Source organism: Alternaria triticimaculans, assembly GCF_023758025.1.
Source record: "Alternaria triticimaculans strain BMP 0046 chromosome Unknown scaffold_28, whole genome shotgun sequence".
Lineage (NCBI taxonomy): Eukaryota > Fungi > Ascomycota > Dothideomycetes > Pleosporales > Pleosporaceae > Alternaria > Alternaria triticimaculans.
Genome location: NW_026055985.1, coordinates 32,214 through 44,566, shown reverse-complemented (window position 1 = coordinate 44,566; position 12,353 = coordinate 32,214). Strand labels below are relative to the sequence as shown.

At 55.3% G+C, this 12,353-nt stretch overlaps 5 protein-coding genes across 5 annotated transcripts; 3 read left to right on the top strand and 2 right to left on the bottom strand.

Annotated features, from left to right (window-relative positions):
- Positions 1 to 30: 30 nt before the first annotated feature.
- On the bottom strand, positions 31 to 1,251 carry J4E78_010168 (uncharacterized protein; the record flags this gene model as incomplete). Its single annotated transcript, XM_049370749.1, has 3 exons — positions 31 to 560; positions 796 to 1,141; positions 1,222 to 1,251. 3 exons carry the CDS (start codon positions 1,249 to 1,251, stop codon positions 31 to 33), a joined length of 906 nt encoding a protein of 301 aa, XP_049217486.1.
- Positions 1,252 to 2,194: 943 nt separating this feature from the next.
- J4E78_010167 (uncharacterized protein) lies at positions 2,195 to 3,304 on the top strand (the record flags this gene model as incomplete). The annotated part of the gene is made up of 3 exons (XM_049370748.1): positions 2,195 to 2,615; positions 2,664 to 3,145; positions 3,203 to 3,304. The coding sequence occupies 3 exons, from the start codon at positions 2,195 to 2,197 to the stop codon at positions 3,302 to 3,304; spliced, it is 1,005 nt and encodes a 334-aa protein (XP_049217485.1).
- Positions 3,305 to 4,375: 1,071 nt separating this feature from the next.
- On the top strand, positions 4,376 to 6,189 carry J4E78_010166 (uncharacterized protein; the record flags this gene model as incomplete). Its single annotated transcript, XM_049370747.1, has 5 exons — positions 4,376 to 4,499; positions 4,550 to 4,911; positions 4,963 to 5,365; positions 5,422 to 5,498; positions 5,548 to 6,189. 5 exons carry the CDS (start codon positions 4,376 to 4,378, stop codon positions 6,187 to 6,189), a joined length of 1,608 nt encoding a protein of 535 aa, XP_049217484.1.
- A 1,193-nt stretch (positions 6,190 to 7,382) lies between these two features.
- On the top strand, positions 7,383 to 10,171 carry J4E78_010165 (uncharacterized protein; the record flags this gene model as incomplete). The annotated part of the gene is made up of 2 exons (XM_049370746.1): positions 7,383 to 9,897; positions 9,948 to 10,171. The coding sequence occupies 2 exons, from the start codon at positions 7,383 to 7,385 to the stop codon at positions 10,169 to 10,171; spliced, it is 2,739 nt and encodes a 912-aa protein (XP_049217483.1).
- Positions 10,172 to 10,956: 785 nt separating this feature from the next.
- On the bottom strand, positions 10,957 to 11,713 carry J4E78_010164 (uncharacterized protein; the record flags this gene model as incomplete). Its single annotated transcript, XM_049370745.1, has 2 exons — positions 10,957 to 11,313; positions 11,369 to 11,713. The coding sequence occupies 2 exons, from the start codon at positions 11,711 to 11,713 to the stop codon at positions 10,957 to 10,959; spliced, it is 702 nt and encodes a 233-aa protein (XP_049217482.1).
- Positions 11,714 to 12,353: the final 640 nt, after the last annotated feature.

Sequence of the window (12,353 nt, the reverse complement as noted above, 5' to 3'; positions counted from 1 at the left end):
CCGAAGAACATACTAGCAGTAGTAGAACATCTAAAGTTCACAAGCTTCCACGTTGTACATGCCCTGAACAACCTGACAGTTCTCCCCATATCGCTCCAGCGCATCCCTCACTGCATCTTCCAGCTGCATGGTCTCCACACCAACGAGCTCATTCTGAACAGTCCTCTCCAAGTCCTCCGCATGACCTTCATCGTCGCTCTCATAAAACTGGTTACACACGCCCAACCCTTTGATCGCTTTACCCATCTGCGCTTTCCCTTCCTCCGGCTCACCGCCTTCCTTCCACTTCTCCAACACGACCAAAGCGTTTCGATGGATCTTGTCCACGTCGACGTGCGAGATGGTGAAGGTGGTATGGAGAACCTTTTCAAGGGTGCGCAACAGTGTGTTTTGAGTGACAGTAGAGGAAGGGGTAATGGGATCAAGGAGGACGGGGCGGTTGCGGATGGGGTCGGGGTTGCGGAGCATGTTTCCTGCTGCGAGGCCCATTGTGGGTAGGGGTGTCCAGTGTAAGGGTTGGTTTCCTGAGCCGTAGATGCGGGCGCGGCGGTTGGGTATGTCTGGTCATCATATGTTAGCGGGATGGTGATGGTTTGTGGTTGATAGGGAAAATATTACCAAAGCCTGCGGGGCCTTTCATCAACCCTATCATACAGTACTCAGTATCACCTTTCCAAAATCAGGTCGCATAGCTAGGAAACCACATACACATATCAAAGAACGGCCCACCGTTCAAACTCGTCCACGCCATCTTCCCTTCCCTCCCCAATCCCTCCAGATACTCTCTAATCCTACATTTACCGCCAACAAAAGCTTCCGGTAACCTTCTAAACGCCTCGCGGGTGATCTCTCCGACGAATTCGTTGGCGAAGAAGAGCTTGACGCCTGCAGCGACCGCGGCGTCGATGATGAGTTTGGATGGCTCGTAATGCGTGGCTCCGCCTGTGATGCAGTTTACTACTGCGTCTTGGTTCTCGAATGCGGTTTGGAGAGAGGAGAAACATGTGTAGTCGACAGTGCGATGGGTGATGGTAGGAGGTGGTTTGTAGGTTGATGTTGAGCGCGTGATGCCTGTGATGGTGAAGCGGGGTCCGTCTTTGAGGAGTTCGGTTATGATGGCGTTTCCGACGTTCCCTCCCAGCTGATAAATATGTTAGTTTTGGCCGTTGTAGAGCAGTTTGAAGTGAGGTGATATGTGAGAGGAATGAATGGGAGGCATACACCGAGGATTGCAATGTGCTTGAGATCCATGTTTGTTACTTTATCTGCGATAAGTATGGACGGATGTAAGATACTCGATGGTGTTTTTCACTGATGGAATGCGATGCTACATTCTATGCGACTGCATGATCTTATACGTTTCTGCGATGTGAAGTGCTCGCCCAACAATCACCAAAGTTTCCGAAATAGATGTCGCGGATGCATCATTTCGCTCATCTCGTCCATTTTTGAGGTTCGTTAAGGTTCAGGCTGATGTAGGCAGCCATTTGCATGTTTGCCTTGCAGCTGCCTGATGTTGGAAGGCGTTCGGCCTGAGTCTGGAAGCTGCATCCTTCGGCTCGGGAGATGAGAGACCACCGATCTGTCAAGACGACGCTTCCAAGGTTGGCTCGTTCGGTGTTGGTGCGACGGAAGAGGCTAGCTTACTCACGTGTTTCGTCGGCTTTTGAACTCGAACAAGCTGGCAAGGTCAAATGCCGAGCGTGTTCTATACTCGTGTCATCATTGAGCGCGAAGCAGTCGCGAAATTGAAGCGTGGTAGAACAAAGTAAGTAGAAGCACATCTGCTGCGTGGAGGTTTGAACGGATGTTTGTTCCTGGTGTCGGATATCATCATTGCTGCATGTGCTTTGGAAGTGACGATGGCGGGGCAGCCGAGGCCGTGATGGTGGGGTTGCATCATCTTACTCAATACACAGATATTTGTAGCAACACAATACTTGGGATATCAAACTGTCATGCTGCCAATTTAGCGGAGTAAATTACCACACTCGATGTTGCAATCAAATAGGTTCGGTCCGAGATAGGCCGCGTTAAGCAGCGCCGTTGGTGGATCTGGCAGCACGTAATAAAAGGTTACCAAACGCCGCTGCGCTCAAGATAACATTAACCGGCAGCTATTTCGTCTCGACCCCTCCATTCCACCAGAGTACTCAATCGCCCTTCAAACTCCTTCGCATATCGCCTATCCACCATGTCGCAACGAGCAGCACTTCTTATTGGCAAGCTGTCACACGCCCAAAAAGAATGGCAGCAGGTTTCGCAAGTAGCATCGAAGCTGCACGAGTACCCCGATGGTAGCCGAGAAGACTTCCTCTCAAAGTGCAAGAGTGGTGAATTTGACGGCATCTATGCTCTCTACCGAAGCAACGACTCAAACCCGATTACCGGAGATTTCAACGCGGAACTGCTTGACGCTCTCCCCAAGAGCCTGAAGTACGTTTGCCACAACGGAGCGGGATACAACAACATCGATGTCGCAGCATGCACAAAGAGGGGAATATCGGTTTCGAGCACGCCGATAGCGGTCAACGACGCGACTGCAGATGTTGCCATTTGGCTGATGCTAGGCGCGCTGCGGAATATCAAGCAAGCGTACATGGCCGTCAACAACGGTTTGTATATCCAACTTTTCGTTAAACGGTTGCTGACACATTGCACAGGCAAATGGCGTGGTAACTTCTCTCTCGGTCACGACCCCAAGAACAAGACACTCGGTATCCTAGGCATGGGTGGCATCGGTTCGGCAGTTGCACATCGCGCAAAGGCATTCGGCATGAAGATACAATACCACAACCGCAATCAGCTACCAGCCAACGAGGAGAATGGAGCAAAGTACGTGAGCTTCGAGGAACTGCTGAAGACATCCGATGTCCTTAGTTTGAACTTGGCGCTCAACCCGTCGACTACGCACATCATTGGCAAGGAGCAGTTCAACACAATGAAGGACGGGGTGATAATCGTCAACACCGCACGAGGTGCTTTGATCGATGAGGCGGCTTTGGTAGACGCACTGAAGAGCGGCAAGGTCTGGACATGCGGACTGGACGTGTTTGAGGAGGAGCCGAAGATCCACCCGGGACTACTGGAATGCGAGAGGGCGGTGTTGCTGCCTCACGTTGGAACCGGCACATACGAAACACAGGTAAGTGACGCTGTCCACGCATCTCATTGACTCTGAATTACAACTGACGGCTTCCAGCGCGACATGGAGATATTAGTCTTGGATAACTTGAAGTCGGCTATCCAGAGTGATAAGCTGTTGACGCAAGTACCCGAACAGAAGGGCAAGGCAAACTTGTGATTGATCGTCTGGACGATCGGTCTTCGAGCTGGAAAGATCTGTACTCGAATGGGTAATGAAGAAATGATGACCATTGAGATACAACTTTTCTTCTGCATCAAAGTGACCTTGACATGGCTATATCTACAAAGTTTCGCGTATCGTCGCTTCTACGTTCCCGACTTACTATTCATCAGGCCGTATGTCGGCTTAGGGGACAAACGAGACAGCGTCGGGGCCGGCGACTTGGCTCGGCATATGGATTGCTCAGTGACTAGGCCAATGAGACGCTTGTCGCAATTTCAATCGCCTAGCTTCCGTGCGGAGGCAGGATGTGGAGGAGGAAAACCTGGGGTCGGTCTCTGAAAGAATGTGGAGAAAAGGGGGAACTGTAAGAGTAAATCTGGAGTCGGTCTTTGCATCGTGAGAATATCGCACGTTCGAGAAATTATCGGCTGCTGTTTGGGTTCTTCACATGCACAAGACGAGCTCACCGCCCGCCGTAAGCAACGCTAAGCATGGGCCCAGTCTGGCACCCGACATCTTCGCACGTGAACACGTCCGCACACACATTCTTTCAGAAACTGCATTCGCACTGCACCAGCAGCGACTCATCCCGTCCCTTGGCCCTGCAGAAGTTTGACTCGTCTTCCCACACTGCAGCCGTAGGATTCACAGCAAGAGCCTCAACACAATAATCGCAACGGCGTTTGAATGGAAGGATAATTACCATCCGCGATGCCGACCCACCAGCTATGGGGCGCTCCGCCCTGTGACTGGCACATCTGGAGTCCCCACGATACGTCCCCACGTCATATCCCCGACGTCGCGTTACACTATGCCGACAGCCAAGCCAAATAGGCTTCGCCGTTTGCCTGCGGGTTTTGGCTTCGGAGTTTGGCTGGCTGGGCGCAGCGAGGTTGGTGCTGGGGAAACTGACGATATATAGTCGGATGCTTGCCGCGATGTTACCTTACCTAGGCACATTGACAGATCGACATTACTGTCTTTGACCGCTCGTCGCATCGCCATCGCATTCGCGTCGGGCTTTTCTTCTGTCCTATTTGGCTTCCTTTGCGACGCGCTGCCATCATGGCCAAGCTCAACATGTCCGAGGTGTGGGCGGACATCAAGACGTACCGTCGCGCCTATGTACTCACCGCTGTGGCTTCTTTTGGTGGAATGCTGTTCGGTTGGGACACGGGTCTTATCGGAGGTATGTGTGCGCACTCGCACGTGCAATGATCATGGCTAACGCGCTTGTAGGTGTATTGACGATGGACGCGTTCCAGCACTCATTCGCCCTAGATAAGGACAGCAAAGACTTTGCCAATCTGCAGGGAAACATCGTGTCTGTTCTTCAGGCGGGATGTTTCTTTGGTGCACTGTCTAGTTTCTACGTCTCGAATACTTTTGGGCGCAAATGGGCCCTGATCATTGCGGACGTCATTTTCATCCTTGGGTCTTTGATCCAAACCTTATGTGGAATTGGCACGACAAGTCTAACACAGCTTTACATTGGACGCGTCATTGGCGGTTTCGGCGTTGGTCTGATTTCAGCGGTCGTCCCTACCTACATTGGAGAAAACGCGCCAAGGGCTATCCGAGGACGTTGTATTGGATGCATGGTATGACCTGTCAAGACTGCTTTTCTGGAACCGACCCACTAACGCTAGCAGCAACTCTTCAACGTGACTGGTATTTGTCTGTCCTTTTTCGTAAACTACGGCATATCGCTCGACATCCCTAGCCCCACAGACGCGACAAAATGGCGTGTGCCATTTGCCCTCCAGATGCTTCCCGGCGCCTTCCTGCTTGTGGGCATGCTCTTCATGAATGAGTCTCCCCGCTGGCTCGTCGAGAAGAACAAGCTCAGTCAAGCCGCCAAAGCTTTGGCTCACGTCCGCGGCAAGAGCGTCGAGGACCCTGAGGTGGTGCAGGAGCTAGACGAGATTATTGCCGACTTTAACGGCCATGAGAAGATGCCAATGATGGCTCAGCTCAGGGCTGCCTGCTCGAGCAAGAAGATGCTGTACCGCTCGAGCTTTGTTGTAATCCTCATGTTCTGGCAACAGTGGACCGGTAAGAAGTTCCGACATGCAATCTGCATTTGAGGCATATACTGACGTGGTGATTAGGTACCAATTCGATCAACTACTATGCGCCGCAAATCTTCAAGCAGATTGGCCTCACTGGCAACTCTTCCGGGCTATTCGTACGTATTTTGTGAAGACTGCATGCGAGCCAGACTAACATGCAACTAGGCAACTGGAGTATACGGTATCGTCAAGATCGTCGTTACCGCGATTGGCCTGATGGCCTTCACCGAGCAACTCGGAAGGAAGTGGTCGTTGATCCTCGGCTCGATGGGCCAAGCCTTTGCGATGTACTACATTGGCGTCAACCAGGCAGTCCACCCACCCACTGGTGAGCTGGATGGCAACGCAATCTTCGCCATCATATGCGTCTATCTCTTCGTCGTGTTCTACTCGTTCGGGTGGGGACCGATCCCATTCGTGCTGGCATCGGAGTGCAGTCCTAACCATGTGCGATCTCTGCTCATGGCGGCCTCGTTGATGACGCAGTGGCTCTTTAACTTTGTCATCGCAAAGATTACCCCCCTGATGCTGGACAACATTACGTACGGAACGTTTCTTTTATTCGGCTCGCTGTGCATTGTCATGGGTGTCTGGACGGTGTTCTGCGTGCCCGAGACGAAGGGAGTGCGCCTGGAGTCCATCGGCGAGCTGTTCGAGGGCAACATCATCAGGGGTTGCATTCAGGATACGGTGCCGAGCAAGTCGCGGGCGAAGCAGCTCAGGCACCATCACGCCACGGACGATGCCGATTCGACCAAAAGCGGCGTGGGCAAGGCTGCGCGGGTTGAGCAGATCGAGGATGTGTAGAGCATCGGGCGGGAGGAGGCGATGGCAAAAAGCAAGAAGCAGCCAATGTTCAGTGCTTACGTTGCGGCGCGTCCGGCGGATTAGTACCGCGAGGAATGCTTCGGTAGCTGAGAGATGCCGAAGCCATGGCCCTGTAGCTAGACCAATCGATCGCGAACATGAGACTACACTGTGCATCAGGATCTGTACGACGTGTTCATACAGCGAAGATCGTGAACGGAACGAGGAGCTGAGTCGGCCCGCGCAGGGCAGTCGCACCGGACGAGTCACGAGGCCATGGCGGACCTGGCGGTCAAGTTGGGTATCACAGGGCTATCCCGAGCTAGCGGGGTCATTTGGGCGGCGGAAGACGTCTGTAACAGCTAGAGAGGGCAGCTAGGCGGCGGGGCGACGTTGTTGACAGGTCGAGGGCGCATGTGCTGACGTGCCTGTGGCAGCAGTGGGCACCTGGGCAGAGTGAAGCGTCGCGGTGGAACGTGGTAAATCCTCTGCAGCTAGTCTGAAATCTAGTCAACTGGTAGGACATGTCTAGAGTAGCGGACCCTGTTTCTGTGCGGCGAGCCATGCCGACCGCTGAGTGGCTGTGCCTGCAGGGGTGCGCGGGCCCAAGCGAGGGCGATGACATAGTGCAATCTGACGCTCTCCACGCACCCTCGAAACCAGGCGGGCGGCGGCCTGGGCACGCTCTCTGTACCCGACCGAATCCTCACCCTCCTGCTGTCTATCCTTACTGTCCATCTCGTGTTGCGCGCTGCACCCCATCGCTCCCATCGCCAGTGTGCACATCGGCCGTTAGCCCCCCACCGCGCTTGTCCGCCTCATTCGCTGCCTCGCGGTCCCCACCACGAGAGCCCATAGCACGCTGCTGGGCACACCCTGGGAGGCGCCTGCAAATATCACGTTGATTTTACACCGTGCCAGTACCCCCGCCCCCTGTCACCACTCACGCCAGGGAACTTGGGCTATCCTACAACCATCGGGCAACCTGTTCGCGCTGCTAGTCGTCGACCCTACGCCGGCTGAGCCCACCGGCTGCATCCTCGCTGTCGAAACGCCCTTATGTACGTCGTGCTGCGGCTTTCTTCTTCGCCAGGCCTAATTTCTAATTCTCCTTCGTTGGTGCCATTTGCTCTTCTTCTCTTCACCTGCCTTCCTGCCATTTCCCCTTTTGAAACCACGGCTGGGCTGACACGATGTTGGGCAGCGTTCTCCTCCCCACTAAGCCGCCTGGCCTGAGGTCGAATACTTATTCTAGCACCGTTGCGCCGCCCCTTCCCCCACGCCGCAACTCGCTGTCCACCCAGCCCGCCGCCAAAACTGCTGCCAAAACTGCTCCGCTCCATATCAAGACCGTCACCCTGTCAGGCGGCATGGACACGCGGTACAACAACCGCCCCTCGTCCCCGCGGGGCCGCTACTCCAACCCCGCCAGGTCCTCGACGGGCACCTTCGCCGACCCCTATTACACCTCGTCTTACTATGGCCGTCCCAGCTCGCCACGCTCCAGCGTCGACCGCATTGGAACGTCCCACACCTCGCACGCCTCGCACCACACGCCCTACTACACGCCGAGCCCTACGACCTCTTCCCACGCGAGCAGCACCAAGTACGACTCGTACACTGGACGTCCACGGCGAAACACCAACGACCTGACCCGCCCCAATGTGAGCACTAGCGCCCTGCCGACGACTTCGCTGCCACTCCGCACCCCGTACTCGTCCCACACCCACACCGAACGACCGCGGAGCCCGCTTACACCCTCCTATGCCAAGGGATCCGATACCTACATCACACCGGCCGCTTCACGAGGCCATAAGAAGGTCTACAGCGTCGACGACAGCAGCCACCTGACCAAGCTCGTTGCTGAGGTTGAGCCCGCACGCCACCGGGATCATGCAGACCGGGGTTACAGTATCACAAGTGGCGGCCGCAGCTACCACGACAGCAGCAAGCCCCCGTCGCGCCTTACCGACCTGAGCAACAGCGATGGCTACTCCTACACGGACCCCGCGAGCATGTACCGTGACACAGAGCCAGCCTGGCGGAGGCCACGTGCTGGCAGCTTGGAACGTGGCTCTCGCCCCACCAGCATGATTGCGGATCGTCCCTCTCGTACCTCTACTCGCGAACTTGGTCCTCCCCCGTCCACACGTGGCTTCGACAAGATCAACAACATCCCGCGGCCCCACAGATCATCCTCGATTGAACGGGCACGCGAGATCCCCAAGTACGACCCCTACCCAGACGCAAGCCTCGCACGATCCTCCTCCTCTCGCACTTCTCGCGCTCCTGCCGCTATCCACCAGGAGCCCCGCCGAGACGCTTACCGCGATGACTACGACCGCCCGAGCCGTGGAGTCGAGAACAAGCGCCACAGCACCGCCTTTGAGGACCGCGAAGTGACCAGCCGTGGCTTCGGCATTGCACCAGGCCCCCCAAGCCTCGCACACGACCACCACGCTCTGGACCGACAGCCTCTTTACCCTCCTGCCGAACCTCCTCGACCGAGGCCACAAGAGTCTAGCAACCACTACTATCAGCCAGACCGCGCCGAGGCACGCATGCCGGAACCTCGCTCCTCCCGTGACAGAGATGTCGTTCCACCGCAGGACTACGAAAAGCGCCCCCGTGAGCGTGAGAGCGGCCGAGAAGAAAAGGGTGGCTTGGTGCAAACCATCACTGGTGCAGCAGCAGGCGTAGCAGCGACCCTGGCCGGCGCTGGTTACATGAAGAAGTCCCGTGATAAGGACCGTGGTAGCGACCGAGACTCGTCAGGAGAGCGTGAGCGCGAGCGACGGAAGGAATACGACGAGCGTGACAAGCGAGACCGTCCTGACGAGCGACGAGAGAGAAAGTCCGAAGGTCGTCGCAACTCGCTTCAGCCGCCTCCACCGCCCCCGGCTGCTGCTCCAGCCGCTGCCCCCGCAGCCATCGCAGCTCCCGACTACCCTCCGATGCAACCCGACTACATACCTCAACCTCCTCGCGAGCGTCGATACGAAGATGACGAGAGAGAGAAGGTTCCTTCTCGCAAGGCACCTGCACCGTCCACTGCGGGAAGCGACGAGGAGCGCCCACGTCACTACGTTGATCGCGAACCCGAACGCCGAAGGGACCCCGCACCCCAGGAAGCTGCTCTGGACCCTGACGAAGAATACCGACGACGCATTCAGCAGGAAGCAGAACGTTCTAGCCGCAGCACTCGCGACAAGGACAGCGACTCTGACCGCGAGAAGGAGCGACGGAGGAAGAAGGATGAACGTGACAGGTCTCGAGGTCCTGAAGACCGCTCGCGTGCGTCTCCTCCCAGGGATCGCCCCGTTAGCACATATGACGGAGGCATGGTGCAGGAACCGGAGTCAATGGAGAGGGAGTCTACGGGCAAGAGCGTAGTGATTGTCGAGCCACCCAAGGAGCCCGTTGCGCCCGTCAAGGGCATCCTTCGCAAGCCAACTGAGAAGTTCCCTGAGGACCCTGAGCCTATCCGCGAGGGTGTTGCACCTCACAAGGACGCATTGAAGGGCAAGGACATTCCTGTGGGAGCTCGATGGACAAGGATCGATCGTCGTCTCGTCAACCCTGAAGCCCTCGAGCAAGCCAAGGAGCGCTTCGAAGAGCGAATGGACTGTGTCATCGTGCTGCGGGTCTTGACCAAGGAAGAGATCCAGAAGCTCGCTGATCGCACCAAGAAGATCCGCGAGAGCAGAGGTATGTTGACATTAGGTCTTGTTTCATGATCAGTACTAACATACCCGCAGAAGAGGAGTACGACCATGACCGCCGCGACCGTGACGACCGCGACAGGCGAAGCCACCGTTCCAAGGACGACAGGGATGATGAGGAGCGTGACAGCGACCGAGAGCGTCGCCACCACGACCGTGAGCGACGCCGCCGCTACGACGATGAGAGCGACTACGACGACCGCGAGCGAGAGCGCGAACGCGACAGGCCCAGGAAGGTTGAGATCGATGAAGGAAGGTGATTGCAATGAATAGCTTTGCGCATTGTACTCCGTGTTATCGTTCCTTTGAGAACATGTCGAGTACGCGCTTCCGCTAGTTGGATTCTAGAAGAGAACGAAGGACATAGGGAGAGTCCTTCAGGTCCGTGGAGAACGACACAACGACGGAGAAGCCCCCACACGAGGTCGCGCGTCCCACCTCCCACAAATCTAAAAAGTAACACTGGAAAGACCGGAACACCACATTCTCTGCCCTTCTGGAAAGTACAAACTCTGGCTCCCCACCTCAACGTCGCGTTTCGAGGCGCCACCGCCGAAGTAGCATTGCACCGGAGCACAGCTTCGACCATCGTTCATCCACACAAGGCGGTGGCAGGGTCAGGCGCAAACGCAACTGCATTCGCAGAGTACTGGATTGGTTATGAAAGTACATGGCACTCTTTTGTTGTTCAATGTTGTTTGGTGCTTGGCTGGCGTTTAAGGGGAGGTTCTCTGTTCACTTTCGTTACGCATAGCGACGGGGATGGCATAGCATAGCATGGCGAAGAGTGAGCGAGCGAGCGAGAACCTTCTTTCTTGTACAATACTCGCATTTACGTCTCCTTTCGAATACCTATGCGAATTGATACGTTCAACATGACTTTCTACATATGTTGTCGTTGCCGTGACGTTTGTATGACTGGCGCATTCCTGCTTATTCACTGCTCGAAGTATCACGTGTGATCAAGGCGTATGCCGCGTAATCTCAAGTATTCACAGATTCATAGTATTGAGTAGAGTTTTACATTCAACTACCTATCCCACCCTCACTTCTTACTCGGATTCGGACTAACCGTCCCCTCTGGAAACTTGCGAAAGATATCCGCAATATGATCAATCGGCGCCGCCAACATGCCCATGGGGCCCTCGAAATAAGGGTTCTCGCCCGCACTCGGATGGGCTCTCGACGGCACAAACATCTTTGTGCGACCAAAGTTCTTGGCCAGCGACTCTGAGTTTCCCCGGTTTTCAGACGAGGATAAGGCGGCTTCGAGGGCGGGTAGGTCGGAGCCTTCTTCTTCGGCAATGTGCACGGAGAGGAGGGACCAGATTTTTTTCAGCTGGGGGATGTAGGTTGAGGATGCGGGGTCCATGTTTTGGAACTCTTTGAGGAGGATTTTCACCTGCGTAGGGGGTTAGTCAGGGTATGTGAATTGGCATGGGAGGAGTGGTATATACCTCGTGATGCTGTTTCCGGTCTAATTCCGCATGCGCCTTTCCCTTTGCGCCCATGTACTTTTCCATGGCTGGGTAGACGAGTAGTTCCTCAGCGACGGAGTGCCGGGCTAGTTCCCATGTGAATTGGTTGCCGTAGCGGGTTGCATGGTCGATGTCGGTGGGGTTGTTGATGATCTCTTTGTAGTAGGTCTCTAGCTTGCGGTGGTCCTTGGTGATGGCTTCTGAGATGGTCGAGTTGAGGGCTACCTGGGTGCGAAGGTAGGCTGGTTTGGCAGCGATGCGGATCGTCTGCGGCCTGAAGGCGGCTCGGGTGAGTGGTGATGCGATGGCACGAGGAGCGAACATTGTGATGGTGTGAGGTAGGTACTGAGAGTTTGATTAGGATTGAGGAGAAGGTGTATCGAGCTCGCTCTTGGAGCATGTCGCGAGCTTTTGTTTCGCATGGCTATTGACACGATGACACGTCATTCCTTCGCCAGAAGTGCGTTCCTGCACTGTCCAGCTACTCTCTGCCCAGGTGTCTGCGCTTTGGACATGCGCGCGCAACTTGTCGGTGATGTCGCACAGTGTAGTGGATGACGATTATCTGATGCGTGATTGGACTGGAAGCAGTGCCCACATGCCGTGTGTTTGGTACCGATAATTGCACAAGGTGGAGTAGCGTTCCGCGGAGCGACGTGTTGATGATGCAGGATGCAGCGGATCGGAAACGTCACATTGCCACCATGCCGAAACATGCGAAAGTCTAGAATTCCCATGCCCTTTTTACCCACCACGCTCCACAGCATCCGCGGACTGCAACTGCCACGGCGAATAAGCGATTAAGTGTTAGTCTTATCTTTCTAAAAAGGTATTACCCACTAAAAGCGGTCCTGGTTAAACAAATATTGACAGCAACTAATCCACCCAAATTGTCGATACTTGCTGCATTAAGCTTCGAAGCACCAATCCAACTGTCAACTGTCCCTACACGTGAGGTCGTGGC